This window comes from Zingiber officinale, chromosome 8A (genome assembly GCF_018446385.1).
Source record: "Zingiber officinale cultivar Zhangliang chromosome 8A, Zo_v1.1, whole genome shotgun sequence".
Lineage (NCBI taxonomy): Eukaryota > Viridiplantae > Streptophyta > Magnoliopsida > Zingiberales > Zingiberaceae > Zingiber > Zingiber officinale.
Window position 1 is genome coordinate 22,769,117 of NC_056000.1, and position 18,281 is coordinate 22,787,397.

An 18,281-nucleotide genomic window follows, 5' to 3' on the forward strand; every position below is an offset into this window, starting at 1 on the left:
CTCCTTGATTTCTCGTGTCAATTCTTTGTTGGACTTATGACATCTTTAAGTATTTGGTCAATTTTGACCTATCTGATATCTTACTAACATATTAATCAAATATCGAAATTCAAACTCGAATGCACAAACAGTAACTATGTCTTCTAAATTGTGGCTCTTGATAAGACCATGATTGTAAAAAAAAAAATGGAATATATCGCCCTAGCAACTCCACACGATAATAATGATGTACCATAATTCCCTCAATAATAATCTCACTCCAAGTCGATACCCTACTCGACTTCTCCCTAATGACATCATATTTTTTAAGATCCCAACCTAAATGGTAAGGGTGGACATAATTTTGTTAAAACCGGAAAAACTTACTGAATCGAAAACTTTCAACTTTTTTTGTTTGATTTTTTCGGTGTTTTGACCGGTTTCAATTTAAGTTTTTTTTTAAATTCGATTATTCAGTTCGGTTTACGATTTTAGCTCCCCAAAAAATCGAGTAAACCGAACCGATCATATTACACTTAAAATATGATTTTTATCGATATTTTGTCATACAAGTGGATTGGGCCTTTAATTATTTGTAATATAATAGCACAATTAAATTATATATTTATATATTTAATTATTAATTTATTGTTGCCCATAACAAAATTTTAATATGACTTTAAATTCATAATTATTTTAATAAATTAATACTTTTTTCTTTATCTCAAAACTAATATCTACATTCGCATAAAATTAATTTAATTCATTATATAAATCGTATATCATCGACCATACAAATTAAACCGTAATACACTAAAAATTAGATCAAACTATAATAAAATAGTTTAACTTTAGATAAAAAATTTTAAAACTGAAATTAAAAAAAAAAACTGAATCGTAATAAAATAAATCGGACCAAACCGGCCGAGGCCCGCTAAAAGATTAGTCTCCCAAGATAGTCGGTCCATATACATTTATATACAAATTTGACTTAGTTATCTTTTCAAACTCTATATTGCTCATCAAGTTCTCCCCTCTTTATATACATGAGTTCCATACTATTAGGGTATCTTCAAGGTCAAAACTTTTTAACGAAAATGTTATATGTAAAAGTACAAAAATTTATTATTCTATAAAAAATTTCTTTATAATTTCTTTATAGGTGGTATATTATTAAATTATATATTTTTATTTCAAATAGTCTCACTTACATTACTAATTAAAAAAAAAGTTTAAAATCTGTTCTTAAATTAGCACCTTCATAATAATTAGAATTTTTTATTCAACTTTTTTTAAATTTAATAAATCTCTCAAAAATGTTGAGGAGATACCTTTAGTATTCTAAATTCTAGATGACCACCCAATTATTGTCCGCCAATAGAGATAGCTCATGTTCGGCGTATGAAGATAACAACTAGGAATGATCAAGTGATTAATATTAACGGAAGTGATTGTGATTAATGAGATTAATGACTGAAATGAATAAACTATTCCTAATTTTTCAAAGTATATTACCATGATCTATATAGGCCTCTTTGAATCTAGCTAGAGGCATAATTACCCAGGTGTATCAATAGGTCATATGATATATGAATTTCTATTTAGAGATTTTCTTTTGCTTATTTCTATTCTCTATCTATCGTTCAATACACTTTAATGTTTTAAACATCCAAGAGTAGACCAAAGTGAGTCAGGTTAGAGTAGGACGATAAACAAGTCAAGCCAAGCCGTGTTAAATTTTATAGTATTCAAATTTATTTGATAAGTTAATCGAGTCAAGTCGAACTAAGTCAAAAATAAATTAAATCATTGAAATCATTGTTCAAGTTTGGTTTAATTTATTTTTTATGAGACTGAACTTTGGTTCAAGTTTGATTTGATCTTGATTCATTTAGATGTTATAACTTTCAATTCAAATTTATTTGATTATTTAAAACTTCTATTTGTTCGATTGATTATTGAGTTTGATAATTCAAATATATTTATTCATTTTTAAAATTTATTTATTTATTTATCATATTAATAAAAATTTTATTAATGAATATTATTTGTGAACGTTAATGGTTGAACATTACTCATAAATATTAACGAACTAAATATATATGTTCAAATTCAGTTATTTAGTTTAACAAATTATCAAATATATTTAGGGGATGTTTGGTTGATGAGTTTGAGAATGAAGGAATGGAATGATAGTAAAAGATAGTGTTTGAATTGTGGGTTTGGGAATGACATTTTGGGAATGATTACTAGATTTATGGGAATCAACCAAACTCATATAACTTGATGAGTTTTATTTTAATTCCTATTCTCATTCCACCCTACTATCAAACTCATACTCATAGCCATTCCCATCATTTAACCAAACATCTCCTTATTTAATTAATTTTATGTATATTAAAAAATAAATTCTTATCAAATTAAATATCCAACCTATTCATAAATATTTAATTCGACTATAACTTCCTTCAACAGTACTTGGCTCGATGGCAAATCCATAGACTTCAACACCAGCAGATTTCTATAGACATTGTACTTTTATTGCCCCTGACAAATTTTCTTCTTTGATTTATGTTAATGATCATTTTCAAAATGTTTATAGTAATTGAAGGATGTGGCATTTTTTTCTTTTTCTCTCTCTGACCTATGATTACCTTTTGATCTTATATGCATGTACTTATATTTAAAATTTTTCTTTATTATCCTTTTTACTACGTTTGCGGAATGTATGGGGATAATGATAATGCTGATGACAGCGAAGAACGACTCTTCTGTCCTTTTTCATCCTGTGTCCCCAATACAATATCCTACGATAGATTAAGTTGATTAGTATGGAATAGAATTATTATTATTTTGTTATAGAATAAGGATTTAAATTTTGATAAAAGTTGAGGGAAAAAAAACTTCTTACTAAACAATCATAATTTTACAATTTACCTTCAAATGGTCGTGAAATCGACTATACAAAATCACTAGGATGACAGATTCATCTTATTACCTTCCCACCAATGCAATGTCTCTATTTTTTGGTCTCCTTTAGATTTTGACTTGGCTTTTAATGGAGCTTCATTTGTCAATTGAGTAGTCATCCAAAGGAATTAAATCCCTTGATACTTTGTATGCTTTTAGAGTTTCTATATAGGGTGTAAACTAGTTGAACCGTGAATTATTTGGGTCTCGATTTTAAAAAAAAATTATTGATTAAGTTAATGAGTCGAGTTCGAAAATATTATCGAGCCGAATTCAAATTTTACAATATTTAACTCATAAACTCACGAATATATTTGTTTAGATGCTCATATATATATATATATATATATATATATATATATATATATATTCGTTAAAGACCACAAGGTTTATGTTTGCAAATTGAGCTTTAGCAATCTTCTTCACATGCGCAGATCCATTAATTAACTCCGCCGGTAGCTAGCAATCTCTGCATGCATTGGAAAATTAGGCCATGCTCACGCAGAGACAGCTCTGGAATTAATGTGACAGGCCTTTGATTGACTGGAAGCTGCTTACTTTTCAACTCCTCAATAATTTGTGATCATGCCACCGTAAGAGCTTTGTTAACAGGGTCGGTTGTCCCGGACGATGATCTAAATAATTATAGTTTAATTCTTAACTACTATCTAAATAAGACTTAGAATTAAAGATATTATACTTTTAAATTATTCATATATATTTCTTGATTTATTCTGATGATAAATGAATTTTTTTTATATAGAATCATATCAGACATGATTATTTTATTAACCAGTAAAAATTTTCTATAGAATTATAGAATTGGACCACCTGCGGCCAACTGAATTTTAAATTTTGATTATTTAAAAAAAATCAATTTTTTTAATAAAAAGTATTAATTATTTGGATTAATTTAATTCAGTTTTGGAGTAGAATGAATTCGTTCGATAAAACAAGTAAAAGTCATTTTACCAAAGCCTTGAGTTTTATTAACAAACTTATCTTGTCCACTGGTCTTCACTAGTTAAAACAAGTTGAACAATTTGGGAAGACTGATATGGTCGGATATGACAAAAAGAATGACCAATTCAATCAACTTGAGCAATTAAATTAGTTTAGTTTAAACATATTGATTAGATCAAGTGATTGAAGTGGACAACTGATCTAAATGATTTAGTCAGACCTCTTGACCTGATTCAATCATATCAAGCAAGCCAAAGGGTTTGAGTGAGTTAATTAGTCGATTTGGCCGAGTTAATCATGTTAGTAGACGAGTTAGCTGGAGTAATGCAATCTATTTAGGTGAGTTTATCAATCTTGGTGAGCCAGCTAGTTTTGATGACTTCGTTGATTTAGGTAGGTTAAACGTGTTGATCAATCTAACATAAGGAGGTTTGGCCATATCAAATTGCCTTATCGATCTATTAGCAATTTCAGTGAAAACCTTCAATGACAAAGTCACCTTCCGGTCACCATCTTGTGGATGGGACATGTGCAGACACTAGGCACTAGGAAACACTAACAACGTAAACTGGGTCTAATGAGCCAAGTGATCAGACTGTTGCGAGGTATTCTAAAACGGATTGTATTGCCTAAGAGTTGACTGATCATATACTTAACCTTTCAAAGTTTGAATCATCGTTCAAGAATTGCCTGCAAAAGTTAAAGCTTTCAACATGCATAGAATGATCTGCCATGTAAATATTAAGCAAATTATATATTTTTATTGTCATATATGGTTTTAGGCCATTATGATCCTCTAGACATGTGCCCTTGGTCTGCTCTTGGACAGAAGTTACTCGATTCCATGAACTCCATTTGGATAATAGGTGGAGTCTATAGCATCCCACTAATAAATAAAATAATTCATCTTTTAAATCGCATTTTAAAATCTAGAGGACCTCAAGGATATTTTTCGAAAAGAAAACTTAAATTGAAAGTAAACTAAAACTAAAGCTGTCCAACTTAGAGATTAGCCAGGAAGCTTGAACATCCGAATAAAACAAACGACAAATTACCAAATCAATAGTTTAAGTTTTTATTTACCCAAATTACATAGATAACTTTGGAAATACTTAAATCGTGTACTACTGATTATGCCTCTCGTTTGCTTTCACTTGCCAAATCAATTGCTACAATATAACAATTGATTCATTATATTTCTCTAGTAAAAAAAATAATCGATTGTTATAAAATGACAATCGAGGGTGTAACAATTAATTAAAAACTTTTATTTTTTTAAAAAAAATTAAAAATCTTTTATGAAAAAAAAAACCATTGCTCTTGATATGATGTATCAAATGTTTGAAGGTATAATTATAATCATGAGAACTAAATGAACATAAAATGTTTGATTTCGTATCATCCCGAACTCTTTAGATTCATCAATCGAGTCTGGTTGAAACCGGTTGATGAACTCAGAGAGCTCAGAAGTCTGGTCGATTTTGACCGAAATTAACTGATAGATTTAGAGAGCTCGAAATGAAAATATGGTGACAAAAGGCGAATACGCTCGCCCTCAGTGCCCGCCCAACCCGCCTCAGGGCCAACACGGAGGAGGTAAATCGTGGGCGACTACTAGCCTTTGGAATAGTAACTAGTACATAAGGGAGACATTTACCTCGGCTTTGCAAAGATTTGACCCCCAGACCTCATGGTGGCAACACCTCATGTGCTAGCCACTAGACCGTCCTGAGGGGACACTCGGAATGAAAACATGCACTATATGTTGGTGCGGGAAGCATCCGACAATCGAACTTGTGTTTTGATTATGTCAAAGGGTCCAAAGTTAAGTTGTCTTATTATCTAACAAAGTTTATTGAGCTTGTAGGATAGTCCTAAGTTGTCTTAGGCAAAAGTCCTAGTGGATTCTAGGCAGGTGGAAAATCCTAGGAGGTGGTAACTCTAGGTTCTAGGGGGTGGTAATCCTACATGGTGAAAAATCCTAGCTGCGGTTAGGCAAGTGAAAAACCTTAGAGGATGGTAACCCTAAATCCTAGGGGATGGTAACCCTAAATCCTAGGGGATGGTAACCCTACGTTGAGGAAAACCCTAGGGGATGGTAATCCTAGGTGAAAAGTTCAGTCGGTCTGGAGGACCGATTTGACAACAGGTAATCTCTCATGAGAGGAGTAGGTCAGGACGCGTACCCCAGTAAGGGAACAGTAGGCGTCGGTTCGACCTAGGATTTTCGGAGGAAATCTGAAGTCAGAATCGGACAGTCCGAAGACTGTCAACTTAATTGTTTAATATAATATTTGCTCTATTTGCCTAACTCTATTTTGCAGGAAACTAATAGTTCAGCAGGATTGAACTCAGCCTTGATTGGTCGACCGAATCCCAGTACACAAAAGATTAGAATCCAACTCTCGGTGAAGAGTTGACCGGAGGGATTGGTTGACCGAACCGAAGATAGACAAGACCTAGTCGAGAGAGTTGATCGGATTAGATGAGACAGAGAACATCGACTGATCGGTCGACCGAACAGAGGAATCGGTCGACCGAACAGAGGAATCGGTCGACCGAACAAAGGGATCGGTCGACCGAACGCAGGCACTATCCAGAGAGGCTGCATTTGGACGGAAGGTCGGGCGAGTTCAGCGGGTTCGGTCGACCGATCCGGGTCGAGTAAAGGCTTGATCCCGAAGATTAGGGGATCTGGATCAGGCTTGAAGCTGCTATAAAAAGGGGTCTCGACCAGCTACTTTGAACAATAATTCTACAAGCAATCTTCGAAGCTACGCTCTATGCTGAAACGACTCAACGACGCTCAGCTGCTGTTCCGACAATTGATGACTACTTCCATCATCATTTGTATTGTCAGTATAATCTTTTAAATTCAATATTTGTATTTACTTATTTGTAAAGATTCTCGAGCTTATAGTGATTGTCCATTGTAAGCGATCAACGATGGCGAGCCTTGAAGTAGGAGTCGACACATGCTCCGAACCAAGTAACCAAAAAGTATTAGTATTGCTTCCAAAAAATTAATTTATATTTAAAAATATATATTCTTAATATGACGTATGAAAATGATATTTGGGAGTAGAGATATAATAAGGAGAACTAAAAAAAAATGCATAAGACTTTGTTTTATGTTATTCTGAGTTCTTTGAGTCTATCAATTAGTTTCGACCAAAATCGGTTGATGAATCTCGAATATTGAAAAGAATATGAAATTGAGTGATATATATTCATCTAATTATTCTTATTGTATTCATGCTCTTAAATATTAATTTTATATCTCATATTGAAAATAATAATTTTTTTTTATAAAAAACTTTTTAATTAGTTTTTATTAATACACTAGAGTAAACAATTAAATGGGCAAACGAGCGGAGGGACAGACTAAATACCAGTAATTTACGTATTTTCAAAATTACTTACTCGATTTGAATAATAGGAAACTTAAACTCAGTAATTTGTCCCAAAAAAAACAAACGACATGCGCTATCGTATGTGTCTCGTTCGGAGACCCGACCCAACTGCAACTGATCCCGGAGCCAGTGAGTCTGCTGTTGCAGGGCAAGGCACGCGGACACACGTCCGCCTGCGTCTGGACCAATCTGCGGCGGCCAAACAGCGTAATAAAAGCTGCTGCTCCACGTGAAACCCCCGGCCCCGCGTCCCACCGCCCACCCTCGTGGCCTCAACCACGTCGCTGCTTCCTCCACCGCGGTCAAGCCACCTTCCCTTGACTCCGCTGCCCCGGCACCAAATTAACCGATTAACCCGCACAAGTTTTACCAGATTTTATCCGTCTTGGACGCGATGGCACGTCCGCCAATGTGGCCTCCACTCCGGTCCGAATCTAAATCTGATCTACAAATCTAAACCCGGAGCATAGATTTTTGTAGGATCTGGACTAGTGCAGTGCGGGCACGTTGAAAGGATAAAGGAGACGCCCACATGCCGCCCGGGGGCCCACACGGTGTGCTTCCCTCGCCCGTGGCCCGCTCGCGTCTCCGAGCTTCCAATGTTCCAAGTGGATGCGTGCGCCTCCTCGCTAATTAACGACTAAATCCCTTATCCAGCCGCTGCATTCGGTTTTTAACAGCCTAAAGCATCGGCCGAACCGATATTCCACAGGCCGAACTAAAAAGCATGGAGGAGGCGGCAGGTGGGATGACGATGCTGCAGCAGCAACAACAACACGGGGCTTCGAGTCCTCTCTTCCCCGACCACCCGCCGCTGCCGCTGCCGCTGCCAACGCCGCCGTCGCAGTTGCACTTGAAGCCCCCCGCCGCGCCTAGATCTCTCGGCGAACCCTTCCACTACCGCTCCCGCTCCCAGCCTGCGGCCTGCTTCTCCTTCGACTCCTCGCCCACCACCTCCCTCTCCGACTCCCTCTCCATGGACGACCACGACATCGCCCAGGTCGCCACCGCCGACAACGACCTTCCGCCTCGCGTGGCCCACCGGCGATCTCAGAGCGACGTGCCCTTCGCCTTTCTGCCTCCTCTGCCCCTGCCACCCGGCGCCGGAGTCAAGATGGAGGTCCAGTGGGACCGCGGGTTCGACGGCGAAGATTTGTTCAGCACCTACATGAACTTGGATGGCTTCGACATGCTCACGGACGGCAGAGAGAACGAGGCGGAGAGCAACTCGTCGGGGGCGGCGCAGCGGGGCGCCGCCGGGGACCCTGCTCTGGTTACGGCGGCTTCCCGGCATTGCAGGAGTCTCTCGATGGACAGCTTCATGAGGAAGTTCAACTTCGAGGAGGAGGAATCAGCAAAGCTGCAGCCGCCTCGCGGATCGCGAGCAAGATCGAGCGCTAAGCTGGTCAATTCTATGGGCACGGAGCCTAGCACCTTCAGCTTGGATTTTGGTAACGGCCAATTTACGCCGCCCGAGATGAAGAAAATCATGGAGAACGAAAAACTCGTGGAGCTGGCAATGGCGGATCCCAAACGTGTTAAAAGGTTAGATCATGAACATCAAAATCGAACCTTTTCGTATCAAAATTGCACGGACGATGATGATGATGAATTCAAATTTGTGTTTTAAGGATACTAGCGAATCGACAGTCAGCTGCGCGATCCAAGGAGCGAAAAATGCGATACATTGCAGAGTTAGAACACAAAGTGCAGCTGTTGCAGACAGAAACCACCGCTATGTCAGCACAGTTCACGTTGTTGCAAGTGAGTTGTTCATCTAATCATCTCTACTGCTGCTGCTACTACTATTATTATTATTTTTAATTGAGTTTCATTTATTTCACTGCAGAGAGACTCAGCTGGACTTGTAAATCAGAACAATGAGCTCAAGTTCCGACTTCAAGCGATGGAGCAACAAGCACAACTTAGAGATGGTAAATTTTATCACTAGAAATACTTTATTCTTGGTGCAGATAGATAATTTATACAATAAGGATGACAACTCAATCGAATCTAGTTGTAGATTGCTTTTTGTCATTATTGTTGTGGTTATTTCTCTTTGCGTTTGACGGAAAATATAGATAAAAGATCAAATTAGGATTAGTAGTTAATAGGAATAGTAAATCTATTCCCAATGAACTCTTGAGGAATAAAGATTCTCATGTTTAGTTGCAAAAATAAAGTTAAATAGCAATTCTCCACGGAATTGTTATTCCCAATTTCTAAGAAATTATGTATTCCTTATCTATTCCGTTGTTCAAGTGCTTGATTGGCCCGCCAATTTGGACATGATGGTCAAGCGAGAGGAACTGGACAATCAATTGGAAAAGACAGGTCGAATATTTATTTTATCTTTTAAATAACAAGTCCAGTTAATTAACTTGATAAGCTCACCATGGCTGGCAATGTGGTCAAGCTAGTCGATTTGGACAAATTGATCAAGTTGGTCAAGAAAGGGAAGCCAAGTAGGCAAATCAAGTCAAATTCGAGTCTAAGTTGGCTAATTAGACTAGGAGAATCAAGTGGACTGATGATCACATTGGCCTAGTTGGACCTAATGGGTTGGGTTAGCTAGTTGGGTCAAGTGAACCTAATAGGTTTAATAGATAAGTCTGACCAAAAACCTAATATCCATCATAACCTTCCTGAAAGAGTTAAACACTTTTGCCATATAATAAAGCCTAATATCCATCATAACCTTCTTTTCAAGTTACCTTTATACTAAAAGACTTCAGCAAAGCATTTATTCCTTCAACTACTCTATTTTTCATTACAGCTTTAAATGAGGCATTGACTGCAGAAGTTCAACGACTGAAACTTGCTGCAAGTGGGCTTGTAGATGCTCATGATTCAACCAACACCAACCAACAAACATCACTTAACGCTCGAACAATGGATTGCAGACAAGATCAATGATCCCATCAAGGTGGAAGGTTGCTATGTACAGGGCTTCATCAGTTACTTAGTTGCGCGTTTCTTCCAATCGATTATCTTGATGTGCTCATTTGTTCAATTTATCAAGATTGACATATTCTTTTAAATGTTGAAAATTTGTATTTTGGATTGTTGTTGATCATATAGACATATCAAAGTTTTCAAACTAGTATGAGATGGTTGGTTTGAGGAATGCATGTGCCATGCAAATTTGACAGTCATTAAGTTGCATTGTGTGTAATTTTTAAGCACATTATATAGTTAGCCAGCATATCAAAGATGAAACTCAGTCACACAAATTTCACAAGTAGAAGTGTTGATATATTTTCCTTTGCTCGATCATGTTCAGTATTTTAGCCGTCTCAATTCTGAATTGTAAGGCTATGAGTGGAAGATTGTTTTTAGAGCCACTTCAACATACCTGCTATAGAATATGGTTCTACGCATCAACTCTCAACTTGATAGCTATACAGAAAGAAGAAGATTCCAAAATAAAACAGGTGAGGTAATGTGTTGAATATATGAACTATATGTAAACGATATCATTGACTGCGTTCGAAGAAGCATAGCAATGGACAACCATGACGGGATTCAAAACTTGAACTATGTTGATGATTGGATCAATTCTAACTTATTTGCTAAGTGTGTGGACACTGATTTCTCAAACTCAACTGCCATTGTTGGCCTTAGATTTCAGACTCAGAGGTGGAGGTTTTCATTTTGATCAAAATTTTGAATGGTCTCCTATGCCTATTGATTCTGTCTGAAAGTGGTGGAGATGACGTGTTGAGCAGATGATTCTATTGTTGACTTGGAGAAGACATTGGGATAGAAAAGAAATGACACCTAGCACTCTTCCGGGACATTCCTTTCTGACCGCATTGCAAAGAGAGCAAAGAAAACGTTAGAGCGAGAACCAGACAAGGGGTCCGCAGACAATCTGACGCTTAAATTAGTACAGTGGTCGAGCGAAAAGTGGAGAAGAAAATAAACAGTAGATGCATGCGCACAATGTAAGGCGTGAGGATGTTTTTCTGTTCCTAGCCAACAGAGATAACCTCTTTTATGCTAATTTTCATAACCTCCGTAATAATGAGGTGACAAAGAATATTTGGTGTCAAAATATGCTTGGTGATAGAAGATGTGCAGTCATCTTCCAAGGAATCTTTCGTTACCGGTATATGAATCACTTTTTATAACTTCTGTCATCAATGAGGCAGTTGAGAGAATATGTTATCAGAATGTCGGGTGATGGAAGATGTATAACCACCCTTTGAGGAAGGTTCTATCGCACATATATGTTATAGTAGCAAAATATTCTCTGATAAGTAGCTATTATTCGTTAACAGGTTGTTGCGATTCCCTTATAATGTTGTCAACTGGAGGTAGTCCGACTGACGACCTAATAGCCAACTGGATGTATGATGGGAGACTGACAATAAAAATAGCGAACTAAGTCCCTTAAGTCCGATCAGCTCTTAGATCGACCGATCGTATGTTGAGAGCTACCTTAATGCTGAGAGATAGGGAGTTATGTCTTGTAAGCCCGATCGTTGTGGGAGATGACCAGGTTTATTCTGTGTATATTAATACTGAGGTATGGAGTGCTGAGGCTCTTAAATCTGACCGGCTATAAAGCCGACCAACTCCGTACTGAACTCCTTAGCGTTGAGGAGTGTGATGCTTAGTCTTGGTGAGAGCGACTTCGCCATCAACCTATACTCTTATCCTGATTGTCATCTCATCCTGATTTTGACTACCACTTCACCTTTACTTAACTTCCACCTCACTACTGATCCACTTATAAAATACCATATCATCTATCTTGGATGCACTTTTTATGATGTCACATTTCTACACTTAATTGATTTTCAAGGCATCCCAACCCTTTTACCCTTTCATTGATTATGCATTTTGGGTTGTTTGATCATAGTGGTTTTTGTATAGCCATAGGTTTTAAGGATGTGTCTATGTAAGCCATTTATCCCTAGGGCGGTAGACAAGTTAAGCCAAGTCAAGTTTTGTGGTGTTAAAAGTTATTTAATAAGGTAGCAAAGTCGAGCCAAGTCGAACCTAAAATGAACTAAACTATTAAAATGATTGTTGAAGCTTTGTTTGGTTTCTTTTTTATGAGCTTGACCTTGATTTAAGTTTCGTTTAGATGTTATCGAGCTCTCAATTCAAAGTTATTTGATTGTTTGAAACTTTTACATTTTAAATTTATTTGGTTGATTATTGAGTTTGATAATATAAACTTATTTGTTCATTTAAATTTTTTTATCCATTTATTTTGCATGTTAATAAAAAATTTTATTGATAAATGTGGTTCACAAATATTGTTCACAAATGCTGTTCACAAATATTGTTCACGAACAACGAGCTAAACATATATGTAGGCCTGGATCGGTACGGTATACCGTATCCAAAATCGAATACCGTATACCGTACCGAAAAAATCAGTATTCTAAGAAATGATACCGATACCGTACCGACATTTCGGTATACCGAAATGTCGGTACGGTATCGGTAAAATACCGTCATACCGAAGTTATATATATATATTACATATAATATATAAAAAATAATTCTCTTGTAATGAAGGCAGTGATCATATAAGAACAAGAGTTAGAATTTCTGACCCAAATATGCAAGATTGAAGATTAAACCAGTAGCTAGTGGTCCCAGGGTGGTGGTTCGCCGGAGATTTGTCGAAATCTTGCCAGAAATAACTAAATACTAGCTGGAAAAATAGGGGAAGCATATAGGCTTCAATCCCTATTAAAAATATCATAAATCCACCAAAGAAACAAAAGCTAAAATTCACCGAAAAATCAGACAAGAACTTGCGCAAGCATAACTCTCATAACAGAGCTCGGTGATTAGATTTCTTCAGATTCAATGAAGAGAAAAAAATATTAGGGCTGGAGAAGAAGTTTCTAAGTTGTTGTGCATCTTCTCCGGCGATTACGTGCGGTGGTCGACTGTGGAAGGAAAGAATCACGAGTCGCGACGTGTGCACCGACGGCGTAAGGAGAACATGGTTTGGGACCGTTTATGGTTTGGTATAGGCTTTAGGGGAATCTAAATTAATCATTTAATCTATAGTTACTCGGTATTTCGGTATACCGAAATATTTTAAATCGTTACCGTTATCGTTACCGACAAATTCGGTACGGTATGATGCCGTACCGAATTTTTCGGTATACCGAAAATTTCGATATATACGGTATTTTTTCGGTATTTTGATATTTTTTTCCAGCCCTACATATATGCGTTCAAATTTATTTATTTAATTTAACGAATTGATTAAATTTATTCATTTAATTGATTTTATCTGTATTGGATAATAAACATAAATAAGCTCCGCATTCAGTTCATTTACAATTTTATTTATCCCAATGTCACTTTTCTCTCCATTTGAAGCTTCCCTTTCACTTGATCTCTCTTGTTGTTTTTTGTTTGTTGAGACCACAATGCTCGATGAGGGAATTAAATTTTTCTTCTTGTTGACTAGTGGTGAATAAATTGAATTGTATAGAAAATTGGTACCGAGAATGTATGGAAATATTTCATGTTGAATTGATCTTCGTTCAACCGCCTTTATAAAAAAAGGTTTGATTCTACATTCTTCCTATTGTAGCAATGCGTTACTTAATAACTTACAGGTGTTGCAGTAATGTATTCGACTGCATGAACATAAAATGTGAAGAATACTATGAAAATTTGGATAGTTGAACCAGTGATAAAGAACATGCATGAAAGTGGAAGACTTAACTTGATTCTAGCTTCACCTTTGCAAGAACATGAACATGTAGATAATTCACCGGTTCCTTTGAAGTCTATATACTCTTGAAAATTTGTGAAGAATATCGTCCATTTCAGTTAACAAGGGTGGGGAAGGAAGATGGTCTGCCCCAATTTTTCATTCTGCGACATTAGAACGGACAGGTAGCTCAAGGATTAGCTTCATAGGAGTCAGGACCATCCCTTGTCACACTGCTTCCTAGAGGATCGAAATTAATGTGCCATTTAATAGTTAATAAATGCTTATTATTGACGGCCGCACTAGTTTAAAGCTGAGGAGGATCTGCTGAGAATGTGCCACTCAAGGCCATGGCTCTGCTTTCTGTATTCTCGCATGGGACAAAAAAGTCATGTTCTTTACATTCAGACTTCTAACATTCCAGGGCACAAAACCTTGTTGCAAGATGAATATCAAGCCAAGTCGTGCTAGTACAAATTCAGAGCCTCCTCTTTCTCCTTGCCAACTGATCTTATCTGAAAATCGATGAGATAAAAAATTAAGATGTAGAGATTTTGCTGATTATTCATAGACTCCGTTTCGTCCTGTAAAATAGATGACATCAGTGCTGAGTTAGGGAAGGGGTCCCCGACGTTAGCCCTCCGACGCTCAAGTCAGTCACCGACGATGATGCAGAAAGCGGAGCAACAAGAATGAACACTATAGCCCAAACAGTGTATATCACATACCTCCATTGATACTTGAACTCTCTTTTATATAGAGTTTCTGTAATGTGCGTGCACACTTTCCCAGACGAGTACGCTTCTCGAAGTTTCCCCTGAACAGACTTGTCAGTAAAGTGTCCCTGACACAATACTTTAACAAGCTAAGTATATCCCTGATGTACAGTGGAAGGTTCTGTTGTACGATTTTCTTGTCAACTATGCCTGGTGTCAGCAACACTAACTCCCAAAAGGATGTTGAGAGATAACACAGTGAGTCCATTGCTAGGCCGAGCAGGTTAGCCACTCGACCAGAACTTCGTTGCACCTATGCCTCATCCACTCGGTCGAAAGTCCGCTGTGTCTGTGTCGAGTCATGTTGCTAGGCCGAGCGGAGTAGCTGCTCAGCCAGGATTCTACATATTGACTCTTCCTTTTGGCATCCAACACCCTGTGCCTTGTCCGCTCGGCCGGAACTCCGCTGTGTCTGCGCTAAGTCTTGTTGCTGGGCCGAGCGAGATAGCTGCTCGACCAGAATTTTACATATCGTCTCCTCCTTTTGGCATACAATAACAACCCATTGAATGTCGACTGTTTGACACACCTCCCCGAGTCAAAGGTGGGGTTAAACCGGAATCTTCTCCTCCCGATCGGGAGGCCTGATCGTCTGACTGGCCAATATGATTATCATCCGTTTGACCATATGATACCTGAACGTTAACTACCCTAACTTTGATCTCTATCGTGACAACTAACTCTTGCAGAGTGAGTCATTCCTCATCACCACATCACCAACCAAACACAAAGATTGTGTGTGTGCCACTTTAAGTATCTGAAGAACAAAATGATGCAGTGCAAGCCTAATTTGGCGAGTTCCTTCCATCTGCTAAATCTGAATACACAACCAAGGAAGAAGAAAATGCTCTGATCAGACATTTTTCTAAAACTTTTGTTCAGTTAATACTGTACACGGGAATTTGAGGAAATACTGATCATTGGTGTTCAGGCACACCTTGACCATGTTATTTGAGCAGACTTAAACATACTTCTAAAGCCATCATAGCTCAAAGAACATACACACACACAATGGACATCTTATCAGAGCCTTTCATTCTTTTAGAATAACACTGCACTGGAAGCATATACGTTGCCTTGTAGTAACATCTACATAATTGGATGCTTCTAGCTTTTCGTTTCATATACCGAAAGAAACAGCCTTGTGCAGGAATGCGTAGTTGATTCATTAACTATGTTCTATTGTATTATCTTATATCTTAATCAACACAAAAGTGGGTCTGGCTGCATCAATAGCTGCCATCATTCATAGTTATTCTTTTCCCAACGGCATGGCCGGGGAATCATTTTGTCACACTCATATCAAGCTTATAGCAATAAAACAAACAATTTATTAAAAATAAATTCTAAAAAAATAAAAATAAAAATGTCTCTGCTCACGAAATCTCTATGTGATTGGGCCAAGTGTTCCACGTGGCCGCGCTAGAAAACAGGCACGTCTCCTCCTTCTCACCACTTTATCGGCAGCGTCAAACACGTACCCCGACCGCTGTTTTGCTAAAACCGCGCTCCTCTTCGTTTCCGGTTGCCGGGCCTTAACGTGTGTTCCAATGTTTCCCGGCTCGCCGATTGCACGGCCGCACGACCAACTCCTTAACAGCCCGCCAAAGGGAACTCCTCAGTCGACTCCGCTGCACTCCGCCTCCGCCTCCCCGCAGCACCCCATCAAGTTCCCTTCCGCGTACTCTTTCCCCTTCTGCAACCGTCCCGCCCTCGTCCTATCCCTCCTGGCTCTGCAGCTCATCCTCCTCCTCTCCGCTCGGTTACTCCCTGCGCCCCGCCTCCCCCGACCCAACCTTCACCGCTTCGGCTACGGCTCGTGCTCCTCCTCCGGATATATCTACGTCTACGATCTTCCTCCTGTGTTTAATTCGGATATCCTCGCCGAATGCCACCACCTCAATCCATGGCACTCCCGATGCGCCGCGCTTTCCAATTCCGGGTTTGGCCCTCGCGCCGACGACCTCGCCGGTGTGGTTCCGTCCACCTTGCTCCCGTCGTGGTACTCCACCGACCAATTCACCGCCGAGGTCATTTTCCACCGCCGAATCCTCGGTCACCGCTGCCGCACGACCGATCCATCCGTCGCGACTGCCTTCTACGTCCCCTTCTACGCCGGACTCGCCATCGCCAAGCACCTGTGGTCCCCCGGCTCCAGCTCGCAAGACAGAGACAACGACGGTGCCCTCCTCCTCCGGTGGATCAAGGACCAACTTCCGTGGCAGCGATCTGGCGGCTGGGATCACTTCATCGTGCTGGGACGGATCACGTGGGACTTCCGGCGGTCAAGGGAGGGCGACTGGGGCGGCAGCTTCCTCTACATGCCCGGGATGGAGAACGTCACCCGACTCCTCATCGAGCGCAACCCGTGGGACAGCAAGGACGTCGGAATCCCCTACCCCACCCGCTTCCACCCCCGGACCGCCGGCGACGTCCGCGAGTGGCAGCGGTTCGTGCTGAGCCGGAATCGGTCGACTCTGTTCGGGTTCGCGGGGGCGTTGCGGGCTGCGATCAAGGACGACTTCCGGGGTCTGCTTATGCGCGAGTGCACGCGCGCGGGAAGCGGGCAGTGCCGCCACGTGGACTGCGGGAGCGGCCGGTGCGGCAACCGCAGCGCCGAGACCATGGGCCTCTTCCTAGACTCCGTCTTCTGCCTGCAGCCACGCGGCGACAGCTTCACGCGGCGATCGATGTTCGACTGCATGTTGGCGGGCGCCGTGCCGGTGCTCTTTTGGCGGCGCAGCGCCTATGTGCAGTACGGGTGGTACCTCCCGCCGGAGGGGGAGTGGTCGGTGTTCATCGACCGGAGGGAAGTGAGGAGCGGAGCGGCGCGGGTGAGGGAGGTGTTGGAGGGGATAGGAGAGGAGCGAGCGCGCCGGATGAGGGAGAGGGTGGTGGAGATGATACCGAGGCTGGTCTATGCGGCGGCTGAGGAGGGGCTGGGGGACGGCATGCAGGACGCTTTCGACGTGGCCGTCGATGGCGTGCTCCGGGGGTTCCGGGAGCAGCGGCGCTGCCGCCGGCTGGGGAGGGAGGAGGATGGGGGAGTGTAGATACAAAATCGATAATACGAATTATTAACTACAGACGGCAACATGCTCCATTGATTGAGGTTTGGATCAAGATTTGCACCTTCAATTTTATGAGATCGACCAAGAAACCTGGGGTTCAATACCAACATCAGCGAAGAAGAACCGTTTATGGTTAATTTGTTGAATAATAATTTGTTGTAAAATGGCATACGAATTTTCAGCATATGGCTTCAGTTGCCGAGTATAGTCCTATTATCATTGTTATTATTTATTTTATTCGTCGAGTTTATTGGTTTTAAAGATAGACAATATTGTTGCACTGTTCTCACGGGCACAGTTGGTATTTCAATGGTAGATAAATGGATACACAAATTAAAAAAAAAATTAATCGGTACGAATAGTAAATACTTGAATAACATGAAATCATAAAATGCAATGAGAACATGCCTTC

General features: G+C 39.8%; 2 protein-coding genes across 2 annotated transcripts; both read left to right on the forward strand.

Moving 5' to 3' along the window:
• The first annotated feature begins 7,960 nt into the window (after positions 1 to 7,960).
• Positions 7,961 to 10,484, forward strand: LOC122007971 (bZIP transcription factor 29-like). The gene is made up of 4 exons (XM_042563517.1): positions 7,961 to 8,870; positions 8,957 to 9,089; positions 9,175 to 9,259; positions 10,102 to 10,484. Exons 1-4 carry the CDS (start codon positions 8,053 to 8,055, stop codon positions 10,239 to 10,241), a joined length of 1,176 nt encoding a protein of 391 aa, XP_042419451.1. The 5' UTR covers positions 7,961 to 8,052; the 3' UTR covers positions 10,242 to 10,484.
• A 5,697-nt stretch (positions 10,485 to 16,181) lies between these two features.
• Positions 16,182 to 18,106, forward strand: LOC122011403 (xyloglucan galactosyltransferase XLT2-like). Its single transcript, XM_042567792.1, has one exon. It carries the CDS (start codon positions 16,349 to 16,351, stop codon positions 17,849 to 17,851), a length of 1,503 nt encoding a protein of 500 aa, XP_042423726.1. The 5' UTR covers positions 16,182 to 16,348; the 3' UTR covers positions 17,852 to 18,106.
• Positions 18,107 to 18,281: the final 175 nt, after the last annotated feature.